The sequence below is a fragment of the Danaus plexippus genome, chromosome 8 (assembly GCF_018135715.1).
Source record: "Danaus plexippus chromosome 8, MEX_DaPlex, whole genome shotgun sequence".
NCBI classification, from domain to species: domain Eukaryota; kingdom Metazoa; phylum Arthropoda; class Insecta; order Lepidoptera; family Nymphalidae; genus Danaus; species Danaus plexippus.
The window spans coordinates 4306459-4330828 of NC_083542.1; the positions used below are offsets into that span (position 1 = coordinate 4306459).

The 24370-nt window shown below is 34.7% G+C and overlaps 3 protein-coding genes across 3 annotated transcripts; all 3 read left to right on the forward strand.

The window, feature by feature from the left end:
• Positions 1 to 1252: 1252 nt before the first annotated feature.
• On the forward strand, positions 1253 to 3319 carry LOC116775566 (uridine 5'-monophosphate synthase). Its single transcript, XM_032668446.2, has 4 exons — positions 1253 to 1547; positions 1619 to 2093; positions 2165 to 2634; positions 2707 to 3319. Exons 1-4 carry the CDS (start codon positions 1401 to 1403, stop codon positions 3037 to 3039), a joined length of 1425 nt encoding a protein of 474 aa, XP_032524337.2. The 5' UTR covers positions 1253 to 1400; the 3' UTR covers positions 3040 to 3319.
• Positions 3320 to 3968: 649 nt separating this feature from the next.
• On the forward strand, positions 3969 to 17490 carry LOC116771724 (WD repeat-containing protein 81). The gene is made up of 19 exons (XM_061521254.1): positions 3969 to 4235; positions 4314 to 5208; positions 5563 to 5722; positions 6361 to 6520; positions 7069 to 7193; positions 7478 to 7656; positions 8878 to 11355; positions 11428 to 11603; positions 12023 to 12210; positions 12282 to 12357; positions 12629 to 12802; positions 13084 to 13244; positions 13469 to 13720; positions 13845 to 14052; positions 14262 to 14417; positions 14803 to 14937; positions 15140 to 15289; positions 15369 to 15475; positions 15883 to 17490. The coding sequence occupies exons 1-19, from the start codon at positions 4017 to 4019 to the stop codon at positions 16112 to 16114; spliced, it is 6231 nt and encodes a 2076-aa protein (XP_061377238.1). The 5' UTR covers positions 3969 to 4016; the 3' UTR covers positions 16115 to 17490.
• A 5106-nt stretch (positions 17491 to 22596) lies between these two features.
• LOC116774147 (cuticle protein 21-like) lies at positions 22597 to 24353 on the forward strand. Its single transcript, XM_032666808.2, has 4 exons — positions 22597 to 22816; positions 22962 to 23162; positions 23264 to 23494; positions 23737 to 24353. Exons 1-4 carry the CDS (start codon positions 22805 to 22807, stop codon positions 23845 to 23847), a joined length of 555 nt encoding a protein of 184 aa, XP_032522699.1. The 5' UTR covers positions 22597 to 22804; the 3' UTR covers positions 23848 to 24353.
• The last annotated feature ends 17 nt before the right edge of the window (positions 24354 to 24370 follow it).

The following is a 24370-nucleotide window of genomic DNA, read 5'->3' on the forward strand; positions in this document are numbered from 1 at the left end:
AAGATCAACCAAGTTTTGTATTAGCTAAATTAATGATGACATAAATCAATAAAAATGAATACAATGTTCTTTTGTTTAGGATTCACACTTGTGACATTGAAAATTAACGACCGCTTTATTCACCCAGCAATGTCAGAAATTTAAATGAGTAAAACTCGCGAAAGTCTTAGATCTCATAATGTCAAAAATGTTTGTGTAATTCAACACTGAAAATCGAGAAACAACTTTGTTTTAGTGACATAAAATTTAAACCTTAAAGCAATGTCGTCTTTATCATATGGAGCATGGGTCACACATTATAAGGTGTAAAATTTAAAATTGTTATTCTTGCGGGAATGACTACCGTCCTATTTCAATTAAGATCCAGCGGTAAGGTCTGTTTCCACTTTGTTGAATGATAGGTAGATATTTATACAGACATTAGTTTATATGCCGGTAAAGTGTCAGAATCTGAAGTTTAAAAGCAAGATTATGTAGTATTTGTATTTCCAATTAATTTCTTGATTAAGAATGGAGGAAGATAAGGAGTCTAACAATATATACGAAAAGGATATTTAAATGTCCATAAGTTTTTATTTTTGTTTAAGTTAACCTAAACTAAATTACTACTAATATAATACGATCACTTATTTTAAATGTTTTTATTCTTTAATCAAATTAAAAAGACTTGTGTTCCCGCCAACTCGTTACTGAAGACTAAAAATATTTGAAGTAATCAAAAATTTGCAGATTAAAAATATTTTTAATACCTTTGATCACCATTCGTATTAAGACAAATATTAGTATATAATTAGAGAGTGGTAAATATATACATATTTGTCGATTTAAGTAAAGCTTTAGAATTACTGCTAAATTAGCCTTATATTACTGTAATTATTACTTATAAGGCTAATTTAAAAATGGTAAATTTTCATATAATTTCTTATTTAAAATATAATTATTCCTAAATTTATAACAATAGTTCAAATATTATTTTGTTTTAAATGTCTTGTTTGTAAAATAGATATTGTCTTAATAAGTCAAATATGAATTATATCAAAATTCTATTACTATGATAATTGAAAGTTTTTATTTTCAATACAATTTTTGAATATTTCACACTGAATTGCTGATTATCAAAATATTCTGAAGATAATTTTATAAGTATTTACAATTTCACGTGTTAACAATCTAAATATCTTTTCATTATTAAGTATTCAAATTGACACTTGACATTTAGTGTTTCGTTTGTCTAATTTTTGTAGTTAATTGAGGCATCATCCAATAAGGTCAGTTAAACTGACAGCTGACTAAGTTTACAACAGTTTGGGTATTTTCAGGTTAGGTACATGAGCCCTATGTTCTTATAAGTTATAACAATAAAATTCCTTTGAAACATTTAAGTGAGCTTTTATTAAAAAATGTCTAACAAACAGAACCTTGAAAAACTAGCATTAGATCTATTTAATATAAATGCAGTTAAATTTGGAGAATTTATGACGAAAAGTGGAATAAAGTCACCGGTCTACTTTGATTTAAGGGTCATTGTTAGTTACCCGGAAGTTATGGTACGAAATGTCTTTTTAATATATATCATTTTGAATAAAATAATTCTATTTAATAAATTTTCATTTTGCAGGAGTTAATTACCGATTTACTTTACGATTTAGCTCTCAAAGATGATCAGTATGACCATGTGTGTGGAGTTCCATATACAGCTTTACCAATAGCAACATTGTTAGGGGTTAAAGCGAGAAAATCTATGTTAATGAGAAGGAAGGAAGCAAAGGCTTATGGAACAAAAAAGATGATAGAAGGACATTTTAAAAAAGGAGATTCATGCTTAATAATAGAAGATGTTGTAACCTCTGGATCAAGCATACTAGAAACTGTAAGTGATTTAAAAAGAGAAGGACTAGTTGCAAATCAGGCTGTTATAATATTAGATAGAGAACAAAACGGGAAACAGAATTTAGCAGCCAATGGTGTTTACATAAAATCACTTTTCACTATGTCAGAGATACTAAAAATTCTGGTTGATAACGAGAAAATAACAAAGCAAATGGGCATTGATGTTATTAACTATTTGAATGATGTTAAAGCGCCTGCATCAGGTAAATATAATGATATATTTATAATTGCTATTCTTTGTAATATTCCATTAATATGAAATTTTTCATTTTAGTTCCAGTTGTAGACAGAATAATACTTCCATACGAGGAAAGAGCGAAGTTAGCAGTGAATCCTGTTGCAAAACAATTGTTTTCGATCATGGCCACAAAAAAATCTAACCTGTGTCTATCTGTTGACCTGACTTCGGCAGTTGATATACTTGATTTATTGGAAAAAGTTGGTGAACATGTATGCTTAGTGAAGACCCACATTGATATTATTGAAGATTTCTCTGATAATTTTGTAACGCAACTAAAACAGTTAGCACAAAGATTTAATTTCCTAATTCTGGAAGACAGAAAGTTTGCGGACATCGGGCATACAGTATCATTGCAATATTCAAAGGGTGTATATAAAATAGGAGAATGGGCTGATTGTGTGACATCACACTCTCTACCTGGAGATGGTATCCTGAAAGCTCTAAACAATGTAATGGATTGTGCTAATAGGGGTGTATTTCTGCTAGCTGAAATGAGTAGTGCAGTAAGTTTTTTTCTTCGACTTTTTACAGAAAGTATTTCATAATAGCATAACTGATGTATCATTTCATTTCAGGGTAATCTCATTTCTTCAGACTATACTGAGGCAACAGTTAAAATGGCTGCCAAATATCCCGAGGCTATAGTTGGATTTGTTTGTCAAAATAAGAAAACATTTAATGAACCTGGTTTCATCCAACTCACTCCAGGAGTTCAGCTCGAAAGTTCAAAAGATGAGCTTGGACAAGTCTATAACACTCCAGAAAAAGTTATATTAGAAAACGGTGCTGATGTTGTGGTAGTGGGGAGGGGGATAGTAGCTGCTAAAAGTCCTGAAACTCAAGCGGTAATCTATAAGGATACTCTATGGAAATGTTACATGAAAAGAATTTCTGGCAAATTGGAGTAGAGGAATAAGTTACAGAATTCCAAGTTTAAATGTTATTCTAAGTTTAAGTATTTTTATATTGTTCATATTTTATTCTTATATAAGACTCCTGTATGGTTGTCAGCCTTACTGTTTTTTATAATCAACTAAAAGATCAATGGGTGCTAGATGAAATCGTTATTTAAGGTACAGAGTCTTGTTGACTTCTATTTACAAGTTAAGTAAAAGTTTAGTATTTTACATTCCATATTTTGGTAAATATGTTCTGAAGCTAATAAACAATTTATAGAATTTTATTTTACTTAGCTTATTTTTTTTATTTTAGTGATCCTGATTAAATGAATATTTGTATATATGTCCTACATATCGAGGGAGATATTAGTATGAAACAATAAAATAAACTTTCAGTTAATGCATATATAAACTTCTCTACTATATAATTTAAAATTAAACAAATACTCTATAAAAAAGATAAAACCTCGTTTTTGGATGTGATTTGCGTATTTTATATTACATTTAAATAATATCTATATACAAGTTTACTAACTCCTGAAAATCTTGGGAATCAGTAATAAAATGTATCGATTTAATTTACAAAATAATTAATAATTATTCCATAAAATTTTACTTAGCAGTACTTACACTATTCTGATTTTTTTTAAAGACCCAACACATTTTTTTCCTTTGTCCGTGAAATGATTGTGTACAATACTTTTCCTTTTTTTTTTGTGATTTAAGTATTTTCAACAAGAATTTTATCTGTAAAAATATTACTTACCCTGAGGAAGTTTTAAGTGCTTAATATAGAATTTTAGTAAATGAAAAGAATTTTAAAATAAAAAGAAAAGTACGTAATTTTCGTTTAATTAAAATACACATATTAGAAAAATAAAATTGTTTCTGAACTTTTATCTCTGATCGAAGGTATCTGTCAAATGGATAACACTAAAATGTCAAACTATATTGATAACTTCTACTAAACAAAACAAAGAACATAAATGCAAATAGCAATGGAAGACATAAGTAAGGAATTAAATATAAATAGCAGAAATATATTTACCACAGCATCATCAAACTTATTTGCCGTCGTTGTTCATAACACTTGGTTAAGAAAGTGGTTAAAAAATGTAGAAATAGATGCTTGTGTAAATAATTTAGATTTTACATTGCAACCTGGTGAAAGTGTTCCTTATCCATGGAAAAAAATATTTATTAAGGTATGTCAATAACAGTTATTTTGTTTTACGAAATTTAACTATACATTTCGTCCGTTTTGTATGATGGTTTTGCTTTAGGTGTTAAAAAAACGACCTTCTAAAGTGTTACCGTTACCGAGGTATAAATTAAATGAGAACATTGTGGAAACACCACTAACCTTCGCCCAGCTGCTCCAGTATGTATCACAAAGTAACCAGAGGAATTTATGGAAGGAGTCTTATAAGAAATATTGTCAAAATAATGACACAGTAAAAGAGAGTACTATAGTCAATCTGCTAGAGCATGACCAGTTATTATCAGAAATAATACTTAGATTGTATGGCTGTAATATAATAAAATTAAAATCAGATACACCATATAAAATTAATGACTACAAGGATATTGGTAATAAACATGCTACCAAAACTTATGAGACACATGTTAATCTTTTAGCAGCAATGTTCACTTTAGAAACTGACAATAATTATTTTATTGTATACAGATGTAATTACGAGAACAATCTATTAGACTGCCTAAATTTTAGTCCAAATTTAATTGATAAGACATATTCAAGGGGCTTGTTTATTGTATACCAATTATTGAATGTGTCCAAGGCATTATGTGATAGGGGCCTTAGCTTAGGTAAATTGACACTGCATGATATTTATTTATCCGAAGATCTGTGGCTGCAAATAATACCACCTATGACAAATAACATCCACTGCTTGGATTCCGCATTGATTTGTGAACAGAGTAGGTATAAACAGACACAACAGAATAGTATTGTCAGTCAGAGCTGTCATAAAAGGGGCGAGGAATGGTGTTGGCGTAGTGATGCTGTACAGTTGGAAAAACTCTGTATGTTATGGGTGAGAGGCAGAATATCAAACTTGGACTATTTGTTGCATTTAAATGTCTTGGCTGGAAGATCAGCCAGTGATCCACAAGCTCATTTCATGGTGCCCTGGGTAACTGATTTTACTTATAGATGTGGTGAGACTTCCTTATGATTTTTATCTTTTCTTCTGGTACAAATATATTAAGTAAATTTCAATTGGTTTTTTTACCATAAGAAAAATATGCAATTGTATAAAATCATTCATTTTACATATTATTAGTAAAAATGCTGATTTTGTTCATAATACCAGAATAAATTTATATTTTAATTGCATATACTGTAGAATCAAAGAACATGGTTTTAAAATTATTAATCCATCTGTTTTGATATTATGTTCATATGATAAGGCTGATATTAAATAAATATACAAGGTCAATTATTAGGATAAACAAGCATATTGTATTTCATTAAAGTATTGAGAAATATTATAATTATAAAATTATTTGTAGGTCGTAACTGGCGTGATCTCAGCAAGTCCAAGTACCGTCTCAACAAAGGTGACCGTCAGTTGGATATGACATACGATGTGACTGGCTGCGATGGACAGATTCCACATCATGTTACTGATGCACTCTCCGATATCACCTGTTACGTTTACTTAGCTCGGAGGTCAGTCTTAGTTAGTCAGTTATGAGATTGTAGTACATATTGTATTACTCGAACATGGGTTCGACTGGGGAAGTACCACCATCTCACAGAAAATCGGCGTGAAGTAGTCTTTAATGGCTGTGTTTCGTCCGATGAGTCCGAGAGACCCGGTTGCCCTTTAGCTGTTCCCACCCTTTCCTGCCATCTCCCTATTCCCTCCCCTTCCTCCTCAACAACAAAGGTCGGTAACATTTCGTATGTTGCGGATGTTCATGGGCGACGGTGACTACTTCCTATCAAGTAGGCCATCTGCTCGTTTGCCACCTTTCTCATAAAAAAAGTTATAGTAGTGGATTTTGACTTAAATTAGAGGTAAAAAATATTGAAAGATAGTTATCGATAGATCTTTTGTTCAATAAATTTGTGATGTCAATTAGGCATTTATACTGTGTTATGTATTCTTTGCATTAATTTTTGCATGTAATTTTCCAAAAAGTTTAACTGATTTTTTTTTAAATTTATCTTGAAAAGTATTGAATAATAATCAAATAATATCATAATATCATATCATATATAAGGTGTCAAACATCTGTCAAAAACACAGGCAATATTAGTAAGATCTAATGTACTAAAAGGTGTTATCATATACATTTTTTTAGGACTCCAAAAGACATACTGTGTAAGTACGTCCGCAACAAGTGGGTCCCAGCTGAGTATCCAGCTTCTATACAGAGGATGCAGGAGTGGACACCAGATGAATGCATACCCGAGTTCTACACAGACCCTACAGTCTTTAAGAGTATACATGAAGATCTGCCGGTGAGTTTCATTATTCATATAGGGGTTGGTTTTAGGTTTAATACTCAACGCTTATAGTAAGTTAGGTGCAAATCTATAATTATGGTCTTGAGATATCTGTTCTTTAATATATAATACGGTGGAGTTTATTTGAGCATCTGTTTGATTATACAGATAAAGATTATACAGATACAGATACAGATTATACAACATACAATAGAAATGTATTTAAATAATATGATAATTTATACTTACTATTAAGTTATTGTTATTTGTTCGGCTATGTAATGAAACATTCATATAAAACCATCGTTATTCCTGTGACTCACTTATATATCTCATAATATTCTATTTAGAAATGGCCTTTTTTCCCATTACACTTTGACGGGAAAATATCACAGCAGTTTGCTACATAATTTTATACAAAATTAAAATACTTTAGTCAATTGAGTTAAAAAAAATGCTATGTCATTCATACTGAACTGAGTACTAAATAACGTCTGTAGAAAATACATGTTTTATTCGACTCACAATAGGGAGGAGGTTTTGATCTCTGTTAATTTTTTTAGGATCTAAGTATACCGTCGTGGGCTACCTGTGTGGAAGATTTCATAACGAAGCACAGAGAGGCGTTGGAGAGTGCGCATGTATCAGACAACCTTCATCACTGGATCGATATTACCTTTGGTTACAAGTAAATAAATATTATAAGACATATATTCTGCCATTTATTGTATACGTTGTTGAATTGTCCTACTTATTGTAGAGAATCTAAGGGAAGTATAATCATTTCAAAAACCTGTTGACTATATCCGTGTGTATTTGTATGAAATCAATGTAAAATTCGCCTTAAAAGGACAAAACGGAGTAATTTTTCTACAAATTAGGTTCTCAAATTCATATGCTAATCAAATATATGAAGAGCTAATAGTAATAATAATAATAGTCTATTCAAGATTATATACCAAATGTCCATAGATTATCCGGTTCATCGGCAGTGAAGGCTAAGAACGTGTGCCTCTCGCTTGTGGACGGTCACTGCCGCACTCGGCGTGGCGGCACCGTGCAGCTGCTGTGCGCTCCCCACCCTCCCCGCCGCCCGCGCGCCCCCCCTCCACTGCCGCTCAGGATGAGGTGGACCACACCAAGGGACCCACGTGAGTATATATATTTATAGGTTCAGAAGAATAAAAAAATACTAATTACAAAAAAAATAATAATTCTTAAATTAAAGAAATAAGAAAAGCAATAAGGTTTATTAATCACAGTAATACACAATGATGTTTGAAACCTCACAGAATCTAACAATGTGATTATAAAACGACTCCCGCTGCCGAATTTACCTACACAGCTCCGACTGTTGCGACCGTTCACAAGTAATTGAAAGACTACAGATCTTTTAAAAAAATAATTAGTGGGTACTTTGGTAAATCAAAGAGGGGGGTTGCTTATAGTATTATATTTTTTTTACCTTTCTTCCAGCATTTAAACCTTATTTATTTGTTTCTCATGATTTATCACATCTTTTAAGTCTTAACAGTCCATAACTTTCAAAACTATTTTACCATCAATATGGCAATAAAAGTTTTATATTAACGTGAGGAGGGTGCCTTATGGCGGTCTTGGCGCTGTAACGAGTGTAACTCATAAAAAAACGCACTTGTACTGTCCAATATCTTATTAGTCGATTTCTTTATAACAGTATTTAAAATCACACTCAAATAGTAAGATGAAAATGGATTACGAGCCAATCGGTGAGACTTGTGCACTTCGTTTGACGGCTGCCAGTAGTATGACCCCGTCCTCGCTCTTAGGGACACTAACAACCCTATTCGGTACTGACCGCTCATAATCATGATATTAACCATCTAATCGACTGAATTTCTTATTACATTTAAAGATTACTCACAATACTGACAAAACCTAAACAACGTTATTATAATCAACAATAAATTGTAAGGCAATGATTGCAAACTTGATTATTAAAGTAATTTATAATCGGCGCGCTGTCATATATATATAAACATTAAATACGCTATACATATACATAGATACCTTCGTTTTGATAGCTAAATAATTTTTAAAGGAAACTGAGTCAATTCGAACCTAGGCTATGAATGGGCTGCAGTAACTATATTTGCTTGGAAAAATGCTATTTACGCTATTATAAACTGACATTCAATACAGATGTGTTTTTACTTTGGTGGTTTATATAACATTTCGACTGTTACGTGCTTTACTAGACATAATGCAATGTGTTAGCTTGCAATATTCGATGGATGTGACACAGATTATATTAATGAGCATTTTATATAATTTAAACAGGAATTGACTTCTCTTACCCATTTATTGTTAATGCTTCGCTTATATTGCTGTAGGAAAATCCGTCCATGATAGTTCAGATGAAGTTACTGATGAGGAGGACGAATCGAGCAGTCTACCTCAGCACGTTTCCCGTTTGGCAGTCCCTTCTCAAAGACCCCGAAGACAGAAAAGCAGCAGTCGAGGGCGGTCCTTAGGCAAGGGACAAGAAGAAGATGGTCATAACGAAGGTAGAGCACCTTCCAGCTCGAGGCATTATAGAGTGCAGCGTTCCGAACTCGGCAAAGGAGTTATATACCTACCAAAGGAATTCAACCCTGCAGCATCAATACAGGCTCTGGAGGCTTTAGACAATTTCCGCTTAAGATGTTTCTTCAGCGCCGCAGAGAGCAGCGAAAAGGAAAAAGATAACATCACATTAAATTTATGTGCAGTGCAGCAAGAGTCTAAATCGAATTCAACAACGAGTAATAAAGATGGCTCAGAGGAAACTGCCTTCACAAATCATATGTTTCAAGCGTCCTATGATCAGGGTTATTTGAAGAAATTCAGTCAAAATAATTTAGAAAGCGTTCTCAAGGAGCGGAAGAATAGAATGTTCAACGCTCGTTATACAACGGATGCTGCGATTTACAAGCAATTTATAACTGAATGTAGGAAACAGGATATGCTAGTGATCGGGTGCCTTATAGTCGAGATCTTCCTGCACACTCTCATGCGTCCATTAAGATTAAGTAATGGCAACTTCGTTGAAAGGTATAATAGCTGTCGCACTATTCTCAGGTACAATTTTAATGCTATGCCTAAATGCGTTAGCTATATTGCGTCCATTCTACTTAACGTAGAACCGCCATATTTAAGTTTCAAAAGTGAGTTAGGTGTTAAAAGAGAAGATTTTGTAAAAAACGTCGTAACCGACAAAGGTTTGCCACCAGCTACGGCATCACAGTTACTCCAGCCTCTATTAATGCAGAACTTGATACCTTTCCCACAAAGTTTTAGTATTCTATACAGCCTTCTGAGCACTTTACATGAATACGAGTTGACCAGTAACGAATTGGACATATTGTATACGTATGAATGTGATGGTACAGAATGTGAGAAATATCAAAATGTTGATAAAACAAAACTATACTTCACGCAGAAAACGGCTGAAGGGAAAATCCAGGCTTGCATCACACATCTGGGATTGCTGCTCAATCAAGTCACATACGATAACCAGTTTAACGTTCTTGATATATTTCTCCAGCACTACATACAGCTATTGGAGAACAAGGATACCTCAGTGTTAGCTGCTTGGCACTTATTTGACGTGGTCAGTAAGGCCCTGGGTCCGGAGGAGACGAAAAACAAACTCTTGAAACACATTCTTAATCTATACGAGGACGACGACTATGCTTACGAGCGGTCCGAACACAAAATGACGGACGTTGATGCTATAACCAATGCCCGGTATGTCAGCAAGCAGAAGTATGTAAAGCTGTATCATCATATATTTCTGCTGCAATTGATGGTCAGGCTTGGGCTGCAATGTTTCTTGGACACTTTCACTCAGCACTTGGTCGAAGCGGTTGGCGGCTATAAGGATATGTCTCCTGAAAGCGGATCTCCGGGACACGTTTGTTTAAATCGTGTTGTTATGAACAAAAAGCCGAGGTACTCTGACGACAACCTGAAAAACGCTTTAACCTCCACGAGCGATATATTCTCACCCGACACGTCCTATGGTTCAGAAAACGTCGCTACGCCGAGTGTAGAAAAAAGTATACTAGAAGTGAATGACGCCATGAAAGACAAAGACCAGGACAGTAGAAGCGAGAACGAGCTGTTTCATTTCGAGTCGGATAAAGACAGAAATCCTAGTATCAGTAGTAGAAGCAAGTCCCCGACCGGATCCATGGATTCAAACACTGTCGTCAAGGACACAAACGCGTCACAGACGCCGTCACCTTCCGCAGATATTACATCACCTGGTAATTCTAGATTCTTCACAAACATTAAGTCACCGAATTCCAAAGATACGATTATAATAACAAAAGACGACAGCCAGAATGTATTAAATAAAAAATTGCCAACGTCCCCCACCATAGACATACCGAGACCGATGTTCACGAGCTACTTGCATTTCGCTGACGATGTGTCACGATCAGAAGGAGATGAAAATATGACTGAGTATAACGTTCGTCAAATCAAGAGTCTGGAACTGACTCGCAATAATGTAGGGAAGAATTACAGTGCGCTTGACATTAGCGAGGAAGATAATGATTTCGGCAAAGATAGAGATAATAAAATTTCCGATATGAGTTCGGAGAGCCTCATCTGGCTGGCGCATCGACTGGGCCCGGTTCTTACATGTAGATACATAACAAGGAACTTGCTCAAAATGCTCACCTTGTGTTACATCGGCAAAGAGAACCTGTCGTCATGGGACAGCGATGACAAAGACGAATTCGACAAGATGTCCATTGTCAATAGCAAAGTGGTTGGTGACAAAAATGCTATAAAGGTTATAAAATGTCTCACGACCATTGTTGGTGAGTGTAATTACTTGTTAACTTTAATATTAAATTAATAATTGTTATTGAATAAGTAATTTAATATTTCAGCTATGTACGGCGAGCATTTGATAATTTTTCAATATTTACCCCACATGGGTGAACTGATAGCGTCTTGCAGGAGACGATTGTCGACGCCGCTAGAGGGAGGTGTTGTTGCGTGCTTACAACTTATCAAATATTTAATGCCTTTTATATCTGACGTTAAGGTTATGGAACAGTTACAGGTAGGGAAATGACCTGATTGACATGATTGTTTAACGTTACTTCAAGGTTTCAAACATTTTGATAAAAATGTTTTTGTTTAATTTAACCATTTATATTATATATTAGTCAGGCAATTCGATTGTTTTGTAGCTTTTCCCACGGCTAGGATGACCTTAGAGTATAAAATATAACTATTTTGATTTATTTCATAACAAATTAAGATTAATTTAGTAACATACTATTGAAAATACATCAATGATCGGATTCGAACCCGCAAGGAGTGGGATCTTACGTTCAAGATCATGTGACTTATAACTTTCACTAATTTTCATTAGATGGGTAGCATATTCTGTATACCAATACAAAAGTTAAGACATATGTATTTCGATAAGTATGAAATAACATTGTAAAGAAACCGCAACATAATTATATCTTCCAGGATACATTTTTGAAATCAATTCTCCAACCTGCGTTGCGGTTGGCGTCTACCACGCGCTGTTCCTATCCTAGCGGCGCGGCCGCACGTTGCGCTCTCACTAGGAAGCTATTAGACGCCATGTACGTGGTCGCGGTGAGGATTGGACCGGAAATGACCAGGAAACATCTATGCGTACCAGCGTTACAGAGGTACAGTCGGTCCTTATGGGATATCAATGGTCCTATGGGATTTTGGTGTACTAAAGATCGCTATTTTGCAGATTTTTCCTAGCCTTCGATAAAGCTACCGGCAAAACCGACAACTGGCCAAAGCAGGACGAGAGTAGCATAGATAAGGTGCGTATTATTCCGAGTTGAGATTTCAAATATTATAATCATTCGAAATATATTTGACTTCCGTTACACACATATATCTTGGATACATCTTATCAAAATCAACACCCTTCACCACGCCCACACTCTGACTCATAAATAATTTACCTGAGCGTGGATTATGGATAATTTCAAATCACTAAACTCCATTAAAATTCCTTCTAATCCTATAAAATAAACTCACAATTTTATTAAGGAATAACTTGGACTCTGTATATATGTGATGTTTTTATAGTCCTCAGAGCAGGATTCGTCCGATCCAAAGATGGAGGGTTTCTTGGAGATATGTCGCGATGGCAGTACGGCGGAGTGGACGGTGAGGGATGGTCGCGTGGTGAGAGCAGACTTACCCGAGTTGGCTTGTACTCCACCATCCTTACCCGATAGACAGGACGCCACCGCGCTCACAGTAAGTAACGGATCTTCAGATTTGGTTGACAATTTATATCTCCGATATTAATTGCAATTCTTCTAATCATCACCCTTAGCCTTAAAAATTTTGCAATTATATTTAAAGCGTTGTGAATCCTTCAGGCCTTGGCGCTATACTTCTTAGGTGGCATCTATAGCGCTCCTATGAAACCCTACCTTTTATTTGCTCCAATTTCCTTGCTAAATGAAAAATATTTTTCGCGCAGACTTGTAAGCCCATCCCTTTACTGTACGGTAAACTTTATATCATTGCTCCAGGCGCAAGAAGAGCTTCTGATGGTCTTCGATGAGGAGTTCGCATATCATTCGTACAATACTTTTTCTAAGTTGATCGGCAGTGAGACATTGGAGAGGTGTCTCAAGAACAGCGAAACAATTCGTGCCCTGTGTTCTAAGTACAGACAAAATCATTACATTAGGTACGTATATCAAGATAACGTGCGGTAAGGTTTTTATATTTCATTTAAATTTTGACCAGAATAACAAAGTTATTAGTTTTTGTTCATTTAAAAACTTTAATTCCTCTGACTCGAGTCCAAGTTTTAATTTTTAAACCTCACATTATGAATTTTACGTTTCACTTTGTATGCAATCATGCAAACTAGGGTCTCAGCAAATATCGAAGGTATAATGCACTTTCCAGTCCACCGCTAAATATACATCAAGACCAACGGGTCCAATCATCGCAGAGCGACGAACCCCTGAACACTAGGACAAAGGACATCACTCCGACGAGAGGGGATGTTGTCATGGACCATTTATCGAGTTCCAATAGTTTCGGCTCCAACGTTACTCTGGTGGGCAATAGGATAGACGTGTCTAATGTCTGTGAGGCCCGACAGGTTGATGGGTTTGACGTGGTGGCGTATAAAATGGATGGCATTAAAAATGACAGGTGATATAATTGTTAAATATATAATGAATAGCCAGACGTAGTTGTCGTTTCCTCAGTGAGAAATGATATGAAAAAAAAATCAGGTTTGTTACAACTAAACTTGTATCATGCGATTTTGTTGCAGACACCTCCGCGGAGACTGGCTTATTTACTGGGAACATGAAATCGGCCGCGCTGACAAGGACACCAGGTTCAATCTCAAACAGATCAAACTTCAGTCGTTCGTGGGTCACACGCATTCAGTTAAATCAATACACTGTCTTGACAACGAGAACAGTTTTATGAGCGGCTCCAAGGATAAGACTGTGAGGCTGTGGTCCTTGAGGAATCAGGTTGGACTTTAATTACAATACGATCAGGATTTAAGTCAATAGTGTAGGAAATATCTTATTGAAAAATATTAATAGAGAAAAAATATATATCAATTTATATTGATTTTTTTTTAATGTCATTGAATCCCCTGTATGTCTGTTATTAATAAACAAACAAGAAAAAAAATTGTTTAAATATAATCACCCTTTATATATGTTGTGTTATACAGGGTGAGGGCAAGGCTACCACTCAGTGTATCTGGACGTACACTGGACACAAGAAGGGCGTGTTGTCGCTCACCTTCCTCGAGTCATTAAGACTGGCCGTGTCCACCGACTCCGTGGTGCATTTATGGGATCCCTTCATGGAAACTGTTGTTTCACAGGTTTCCTTGATTATATTTTTTCCATTCGATCATAAACACATATATAATAGACCCATTCTCATTCACTCACTCCTCACACAAATTGTAATGGGTAATTTACATACGGGTGTCACCCGCATTCGCGATTGGTAGTAAATTTATTGTTTGAAATTTTTGATTTTTTATACCTTTGTTATCATAATGCGGTATACTTATAAATAGAGAAGTGTTAATTATATTTTATAGAATATTTTTTTTATACTGAATACGGAATAGATTTAAGAATAATTAATGAAGATTTTTTTTTCCATCCGTAAATATCTTAACATATTGCTATTGTTCTATAGTACAGAACAAAATATCTTTACATAGATAGACATATTACAAAGATAGACATTAATTGCAGTTGGATAACATAAAGTCTCCAGTGAGTATAGTCCGCACGCTCCCGGGACCCTCGTGTTCAGTGTTGGCAGCGACCACGGACGCTACGCTCAGGGTCATCGACGCCCGCGCCGCCAACCACTCGTACGACTTGAAGGTACTCACGAAATATATAAACAGGAATGTGATTTGGTAGTAGTAGTTGACATTGACTGGCTAGGTATTAAGACCTATTGTAATGCGACATGCGATAGATAGATCAAAAACATTGAGGCTATGTAATGATTTCAACTTTTGTCTTCTATAAGTTAAATAGTATATAATAGATTTGGTGATGTAGTTTTTGTCTCTTGTTTTAGGTGTTAGGCGGAGGTACGTCGTTCATCCGCTGTATGTGCGTGAGTCCTGACGGCGCCTGGGCCTGTGTGGGTCTGGCCAGCGGGTACGCGGCCGTCATAGACACGCGCACAGGCACGCACAGGGCTACTTGGCGTGCTCACGACGGGGAGGTTCGATATACACACTCACAAACTCACTAGCACACACAACCACAAATATACATAATATATCCTCTGTCATATGTCCCAGGTGCTCCGCCTGGCCGCCGTAGATGACCACCGCGTGCTGAGCTCAGGCCTGGACCAGGTCACAGCGATGTGGAGCGCTGACGACGGCGAACTCATAGCACATCTCAAGTAATCCTACTTACATACTATGTTTATTACATAGAAGACTACGTTCTCTACTATTATCTTATTTATCGGCATCTTATATGTCCTGTATTCGTTAACGAGCCAACGAAAATAGTTTAATGATTTTTAGCTAATTTTGTTATATGAACTAGTTTTTGCTCGCGCAATCGTCCGCGTTGATTTAGGAATTGGACTCAGAAGGAAAAGTATAGTGTGTTATCTACAGATGTGGTGACCAATCAGCAGCGACATCTATATATAATTAGTAACAGGTGACGTCATACACAATGAAGATATCCTATTATCCCGTGGGAATTTCCTACGAGATTTTAGCCTATGCCTTCTTCGGATATCTAAGCTGCATTACTGTAAAAGAAAATGGTTCATTAACATAGATTAATATTCCCCAGAGGCAGCACGGAGCCGGTGCACTGTATATCCGTCTACTACAACGAGCTTATATCGGGAACAACCAACAATAGGATCGGTGTCCACACGTCCTTGGGACAGGACGCGTCGTTCTCCAGCACGAAGCTCCGGTCAGACACCTTCAAGGGTATAATGACGTGTATGTCCGTGCTGCCCCTCAACAGACTCCTGCTGCTCGGCAGCGACAACGGTACAATTAGCTTACTATGTTGATCTCCATAGTGTATACAAGTGAAACGCATTCCATAGTTTTGTATCCGCATTTATATAAGGCAACTTTGTTTTTTTTTACTTATATTTGTATTTTATTCGCTAGATATCTAAGTGTAGTTATTTCAATGAAGACTTATCGTATCGATACACCATTCCGGATGCATAATGAAAAATACTTACATATAGTTGTGATGCATAATACGAGGCGTGATAGTACAAATAGATTGTTACCAAAGAGGTGATAACGGATCGCGTGTGAAATGATATTATATAACGTAAATATTTGTTACAGATATGATATTAATATTATATGATATTGAATATTTATTATTTATAGAACCTGTGTTAATATATTAATTACGTAGATAATAGTATTCCGTTTAAATTACACGGAATATCTGTTCGTGTGACCTGTAGTTACTTATACTGTGTTTTTATAAGTAAAAATACATACAAAATATAAATATATAGAATATTTAAAAAACCGTCTTTTTTTAAGGTTTTTCTTTTTTAGTTTAATTTTAATAAGTACACAACATTTTAATCATGTACCTCAGGATGAAATCGAGATAAATAAAGATAAAATGATTTAAAAACAAATGTTTAAAATATGTACGAATCTTTAAACAGATGTTAATCCTAAGTACGAGTTATATGAGTAACGAAAACCATAAAAGTATTTGTTTTGAATGAAGTTCTACAGTTTTAATAACAAGTCACTCAAAAGCGCTGTAGAGACGAAACCTCTCAGCATTCCATGGATTCGCCGTGCGGGTGCCGGGTCCATCGTTGCAGGGAGAGGAGCTTCAACAGCGCCTGGGACTTGCGACCCAGGTGTAGGTTAAGGGGCAGTTCACCTCCACCGTCCAAGCTCCTCTCTCTGCTGAGTCGTTTATATATTAAGTGATATCAAAAGATGTATGTATATTAAGACTAGATAAGTTAATTTTGCACATCGAAATTATTAATTTTTTTTTCACTCAATAATTAATTTTTCATTATATTGTCATTCAATTTTCTGTGCCAAAAAAGTGAGCCCTTAAGATATGTACAATTCACTAATATCAAAGGCTTCAACCCCGTTACTTGCTTTCTATGCATTTTTTTCCATAAATAATCTTTGTACGTACATTTTACAAACTTCTTATGTTATTTTGTTAAATGGAAAGCAGTAAATCGAAAATGAATGAACAGAATCAACTCGAAGTTGACTTTGTATGCGAGTGGAATAATAATGTTGTTTTATTAAATTACTTAAAAAATGTTCCTTCACTGTCTGGTTTTTGGCGCGACGCTGCCAACGCCGTAGACATTAAAGCGGAACCCTTACAAAGAAAAAAAATAAAAAGGTCCTTTTACAATCCAACGATGATTGAGTCTGCTGTTTTATTTGAATTGATTCCTTGATTGATTCCTTGCTTACGACCGTCCTCTTTTTGATATTTAATGTCATTGGTCCCATACAAATATTATTGTTATCGGACTAATTGACATTAAAAACTAAAATCTCTTTAATATCTATTTTCTGAAATAGAATGAAACACAAATGCACGTGGCGCTATCCTGATGCTTATCCTCAGTGCTTTGCTAGAGATTTGGCAGTTTTAACGATCATAACTAATTTTTTTTTGTTTGTCTTTGAAAATATCGAATACGTTTTAACATTTTGTTCACAAAAAAAATCTACATTGATTTTGTAAATACTTTGACTATAACAGGACCGCAAGAAAATACTTACCGTCAAGTGACATAAAACAAAGTTTTTGGAATTTGTGAGCTTCTAAAAATGGCCGATGGATTTTAGCTGTAATTTCTATTTCTATATTACTACAAAAGGAATAAAACAAATCCCACTTTATTTCTTTAGGCTAGTTACCATTAACTAGAAAATTATGTCAAAAAGAACTATTGATTGACCTAAGTGGTACTTAAGGTGTATTTATTTATTCTGTCATACAATTTCCATACTAAGGTAGATAAATCCGCACCTTAGACTAGCCAGAGACGTTTCTAGACTATTCTATAACATAAGCGCCGTTTAGTAAGAATGACATCTTCTACCTTATATCCGATGGTGGGAAAAAGTTTGACAGAAAAAGTATTGTTGACTAAGCTGTTAGCTGTTAACAGTAAAAGTTGTAAAAGAACGTAATTTTCGTATTAATCTGATCGGGTTGAAGAGTAAATTTGAATGGGAGGTGTCGTTTTTAAGTACAATTTCTATTTGTTGATATATTGGAAAAGATGTTACTATGAAAATCTCGTCTGCCCGTGATCACGGTTGCCGAAAAGTAACCGAAACGTTGGGATTATGTAGTTTTTTAAAATAATAAAAATCCGCGTAGTTTATCCAAAAAACATTAGTTTCATTTAAATGAATAAAACTCGCGAATATCTTAGATCTCACTACTATGAAAAGTCTTTGTGGAGTGCCTTACTCTGCTACCAGAGTAAAAGAGCTTTTGATGCTCCAAATAGTATGAACAAAACGATGCCCTATTAAGTATCGTGGTTGCTGGTGACGGTACATACCCGCCGGCCGCCATATATAATAAAGCCTCTGCAGATAATGTTATAGGTACAAAGAAAAGCAAATATGTGGCAACTTGTAGCTATAGAACAACAGCTAAATACATGGCCCAGTTATATTTTGATACAACAATTTAACATTCTAATGTAAAGGTCAATAGGTTTCTATAAAACTTGTGTTTTTGGTATCTAAATGATATTTTAAAAAAGCAATAAAATATATTGTATGTATCAAAGTTAATTAAAATCGAACTATTCATATAAAGTCTCTGACGCTATCAACAATTTAATTCTATATTTTTTGTATTTTTTAACATTATGTACTTATGTTTCATTACCTCTTATTTAATTTTTCTTGCAGACAAGAATGAAAACGTGGATTGTTTATAAAAAGTGTTATTATTATATTTACTGTTACACTGTAAGTTCAGAGTAAGTATAAAAACAGTCAAGAGCACTCTTGTTTGAGGATTGTGAAATTCCGTCAGAACGTCACGATCCCCTAGCTATCTGCTAAGGCGATTGGGGTAACCGTTGGGAATTAGGGTGTAGTTGCGTGTCTTTGGTGGGGAGTCGTGAATACCTTACCGGCTCCCCTTCAGGGTCGGAGGTAAGTAATAAATTACATTCATAACGTCAAAAAACATATAGGAAGTCACGAGATAAGGGCAAAGTTGGAAAATGTTTATTCATATATATAAGACATTTTGAAATCTGTCAGACGACGTTTTGCGCTAATCATACCACTTCATCAATTAGCGTAAACAAATATCCATAATGTTATAACGCAATAGAATATCTAGGTAACGAGTTAAACTTCATTATAGTTCTAGACTTGCTTTTCGAATTGGATTAGGACACAGATTTCGAAACACCACCCGGTATTTATGACGACAAATTTTACTGACGTGAAATAAACGCTTCTCTGATAGCGTTTATTTACTTTGATTCAGGTTCTATACTGAATAATAACGAAAACAACTAACTAAAAGCTCATTTAATTTATATTTAACTCATACAAAAATTAAAAATATACGCAATGAATTATAGCAATAGCGCGGTGAATTTCTTAAAGCTCATTAGCACAAATTATACGTGTAACACATGAATGGGCGCGGCCCTTATATATGAAATTGAAACTAGTTCGCACATGGGCGCTGCACAAGTATGCAGCATAGATAGTGGCAACCTACCTACACTCTAGATATCCATAGATCTATGTGACCCACATTACTTATTGGGCCGATCGTAAACATTTGATCTTTAAAGACTACAAAACGTTAATATTCACATTTAATTTATTTTTATACACAAAATAAAATTAATGTACATTTTAAATATAATATTATTTTGTTTATTTCATCTTACATCATGTATTTTTGCTTTGGAAAAGTAATCAAATTTAATTATAGGTACCTACAACTTAGAATCCTTATCGAAATATCTCACAAAGGCACCAACATTATTAAAACTGATCTGATCTTCTGTAATTAAAATTTAATTTGTTATAAACCAAGATAATATATTTAACAAAAAAGTCTCTGCCTAAAAAATAATCGTGTATAGTTAACCTAAGTCTTTATTTTTTCCATCGACCTCTGAGCCTAAGCTTGTATGTGATTTGTGGTTATACAATGTTATTGTTAGTAATGTATTAATTAGAACGACCTTATCATATATATTTTATTTCAAAAAAATTCAAGTCCAGGCCGGTCATAAATCATTCGTCCGTTCTTTTAATAAAACGAATCATAGATAATTCTGTTTATATTATATATATTAATGTTTGTCAGTGTGGATATGTGTGTTAATAATATTTTGGTTAAACTCATCCGAAATTACATATACCTCTCGCTGGATCACATCATAACAGATTTAATTTTAATGAAGTGACGATAAATGTCTTTAGCGATGGCTTTTGTAGCCAAAGCATTTTTGTGGTTGTTTATCTGTGGTGGCGATCCGTAGTTATAATGTTCTGGATAACATTTCTAATTCATTTATTTTCCAACAAAGAAATTATATAAGCAATTTAACACTTATATTCAGGCTGATAATACAAGGCAACAATTTCGACGTATTTTTTTTTATTAACACAGAGTTGTTTGGTTTTTGCCGTTCTATATAATGTTAACTTGTCTATTAATATTAATTTAAGTTAAGATATCAGTCTTAAATGTGTGTCGCATAGCAACATGTCGCCGGTAGCGAGCTGACCAGTTGTGGTTCCGGCGAAAGATTACCAAGCGCAATCAAATGTCACATTGCGTCAGAAAAATGTTAACTATTATATGTTTATAATCTCATAATAAGATAACTGATAACTGGAGAAGCAAGTGCAGTATATATTTAAGTTAATAAATATTAAAGAAATAAATTAAGATGAGCATTTTAATAATTGTACGAACTACCGATTCCTAGAACCGAACTTACACAACAGTTGTATTAGAAGATTTGATCGATTAAAGTTTCATTCAAATAATATAAAAGATATTTATAAAGTTTATAAGAAATTGGAACTGCAGTTTAAAACACGATAGAATAAAGTGATAATTGACAAATTTATATCATTAACTAATTAGAACTTTACGCAATCAATACCAATGCGGGTCAAAAACGGAAAGCTCTTTTTGGACTTTACGAAGGCTTAAAAAAATCGGAATCTTTAATACCTCAGAGGAAAATTGTCGAGGCATACCTATCCTACGGTTAAACAATTATAGACGATTTATGACAACTTTTTGAATTCCTACAGACATAGTTAGATCTAAGACTTTCGAGAGTATTCATTTAATTGAAACTAATATTTTTCGGATTACTACGCGTATTTTATTATTAAAAAAAAAAATATATACTCCCGAAGTTTCGGTAACTTTGCAGCAACCGTGATCACTTGCAGACAATACGCGTGTTTCGCCTTTGACATCTCGTCTGCCCGTGATCACGGTTGCTGCAAGTTACCGAAACGTTGGGAGTATGCAGTTTATAAAATAATAAAATACGCGTAGTAATTCGAGAAATATTTGTTCCGACGAACGTATTCTATAGTTTTAGACTTAAATTAACATGGTCGGTAACTTTTCATAATTTTGTTTTTAATTTATCGTAAATTTACATAAAGATGGTACATAAGTTTTCGTAAGTCTTTTGTTTTAAGTCGTAAGTAAGTCGTAAAACTTTTTGTAATATTTATAGACATTGGATACAATAGTATCTGCAAACAATAGTAGCAGGTCATTTTAGTACTGTTACTCGTGGTCTAAAAAGGTCAACTAATGGTTTAAGTATTAATTTGCAATTTTACTATCTAAAAATAAATTCCGTTAGGTATTATCAATGAGTAAATAAGCTCGCAACTAAATTTCTCACACGGAGTTCCGAATAAGAAAGTACGATATCATAAGAGCTAATGATATTATAATAAAAGTACTTAAAACTTATTTTTTGCTTGGAAACGTCGGTGAACGGAGCCTCACTATCATCGTGACCGGAGATGCCGTTTAAGCCTACTTTAAACATACATAAATCAAATAATTGCAATAGTTTTTGTGATAATTGCGAAAATAAAATTCATAAAATAAATTGGAGAAAATTGAATTAATGTCATCGAATTGTTACCGATTTAGAAATTCAATATATTAATGATCCTCTTGAATGTTGTCCATACTTATTTAGTTTGCGTACATACAATTTTGTTCTTGTTTTCAATTAAAATATTTGACGGTAGAACATCTTTTTGTTTTCCAGAACATAAATAAATTTTAAGTTTATTAGGTACTAAGGTAAGTTATACTTAACAAAAACAAGTGTAGGTGAATACAAAATATTTCTAGTTTTCAAAAACCACATATTTCTTATCAGTATACGTATGTGAGAATTGATTATTACATGTACTTATTACTTTTAGACAGATCTAGATTCAATAGACTCAACTTAGTAATGTATTCTATATATGTTCAAACGAGTATCGGTCCAATATTACTAAATACACCCCTAATCCATATATTATACTTTCATGCTGGGGCCTAACGTAGGGCAAGTGTGTCGTATCCTTGGTTGCGAAAGTGTATCAAGTGTCCAATCCCGCGCAGATTTATATACGCGCTCAGGACACAAAACGCCACAGTGCTTTAGACCACACGATAAGCGCACGCGACAGTCATGTACGCCAAGGTATTGGACTATGTTTAAAACACAATTTGTCACAATTTAGTTATTTTTATAATTTTGATTATATTGCCTAATAATAATTTACTCTCCTGTTTATTTCCAGCATATTTGTGTCATGTATCGAAGTAATAGCTGCTTTTTTTAACAGTTATTTATCTTATGCTGCGCGTGCGCCGTGGCGACAGCAGCACCCGGTATTCTGGATGGTGGCTATGGTGGTCTATCTTACGGATCCCTGGGATCTTTAGGACTGGGACTGGGACACTCCATCGCTGCTGCCCCAGTAGCTGTGGCTGCACCAGTCATCAAGACCTACGCTGCACCAGTCGTTAAAGCTGTTGCAGCTCCGGTAAGTTGTCAAAATCCGCAGAATAACTATATTGGAATTATTGTTGTTATGAAAAACAAATCCAAATAAAGTTAAAACCTTGTAATATATGTCCTACGTAGGTGGTACAGGCAGAACCTATTGACCCGAACCCCGCCTACAGCTACGCTTATGGTGTAGCTGACCCCTCAACTGGTGACCAAAAGGAAGCCAAGGAGACCCTCCAGAATGGTGTGGTTCACGGATCCTACAGTCTGGTGGAGCCCGACGGTCACGTCAGGAAAGTTACATATACTGCCGACAAAATAAACGGCTTCAACGCCGTCGTTGAAAGAAGTGGTGCCAGCCACGCTGTAAGTACCTTATTACTATAATATCTCAAAATTTAGCTTTCGCTTAAAAATCGCATTGGTTTATTTTCATTAAGTCAATTTAATATTTTTTATATAAAATTCTGTTTATAAAACAGTATGGCTTATACAAAATTATTGAAGTATATAATTTGAATGAACTAAAATATATCAGTTTGCGGGCGAAATTGTCGAGACTTTTAATTAATTTTTATAAGTAAGTGTTTTGTGTATTTTATTTTCAGGCACCCGTCGCCATTGCTGCCCACGCGCCTGTAGCCTTGGCCGCTCCCGTCGCTGTTGCTGCGCCTGTTGCCAAACTCAGTCTGGGCTCAATCGGCCACCCATGGCGCTAGTCATTAACTTAAAAACTCTCTTGCTGCTTCGCTGACTGACAAACGGCCTGACACTTCTGCTCTTTAGACGGGTTGAGTTAGGAGACTGGGTTTTACCAGTACATCACTATTTCAAACTTTAGTTTAGAGACGAAGGTGAAGCTGATAAGGCACACAGTAAAAAATATGAATGTAGTTTTTTTATCGGAATGGGATAGACAAACTGATTGCTACCATTTTCTGCTGTGTAGGATTGGTTCAAATAAGTTTTGTGTTTTGGTTTAGTATTTTTAATGGCAATGGTTTTGTAAAATGGTTTAAGGGTATGTTCCCACATGTAATGTGTTTGTTAAGACAGCGATTCAGTAAGGTCGACCTCGCCCGTGCGCCGAATGTAACTCTCCTATTGTTTATTTATTTAGTTCTACTTTGACTGTTGCTACGGACTTGATCTTGACGCGTTGTATTACATAAATGTAAATATAATGTGTACTTTAGTTGATAAATAAAAAAACCATTTTACGGTATACATTTTTTTATTTGA

Bases quoted from the DNA above. Each gene is read 5' to 3' on its own strand.
- LOC116775566 (XM_032668446.2), top strand. From the start codon at position 1,401: ATGTCTAACAAACAGAACCTTGAAAAACTAGCATTAGATCTATTTAAT. The intron at 1,548-1,618 runs GTACGAAATGTC...TTCATTTTGCAG, and splicing joins TTAGTTACCCGGAAGTTATG to GAGTTAATTACCGATTTACT. The intron at 2,635-2,706 runs GTAAGTTTTTTT...ATTTCATTTCAG, and splicing joins TAGCTGAAATGAGTAGTGCA to GGTAATCTCATTTCTTCAGA.
- LOC116774147 (XM_032666808.2), top strand. The intron at 23,163-23,263 runs GTAAGTTGTCAA...TGTCCTACGTAG, and splicing joins TTAAAGCTGTTGCAGCTCCG to GTGGTACAGGCAGAACCTAT. The intron at 23,495-23,736 runs GTAAGTACCTTA...TTTTATTTTCAG, and splicing joins GAAGTGGTGCCAGCCACGCT to GCACCCGTCGCCATTGCTGC.
- LOC116771724 (XM_061521254.1), top strand. From the start codon at position 4,017: ATGCAAATAGCAATGGAAGACATAAGTAAGGAATTAAATATAAATAGC. The intron at 7,657-8,877 runs GTGAGTATATAT...ATATTGCTGTAG, and splicing joins GACCACACCAAGGGACCCAC to GAAAATCCGTCCATGATAGT. The intron at 14,053-14,261 runs GTTGGACTTTAA...TGTGTTATACAG, and splicing joins TGTGGTCCTTGAGGAATCAG to GGTGAGGGCAAGGCTACCAC.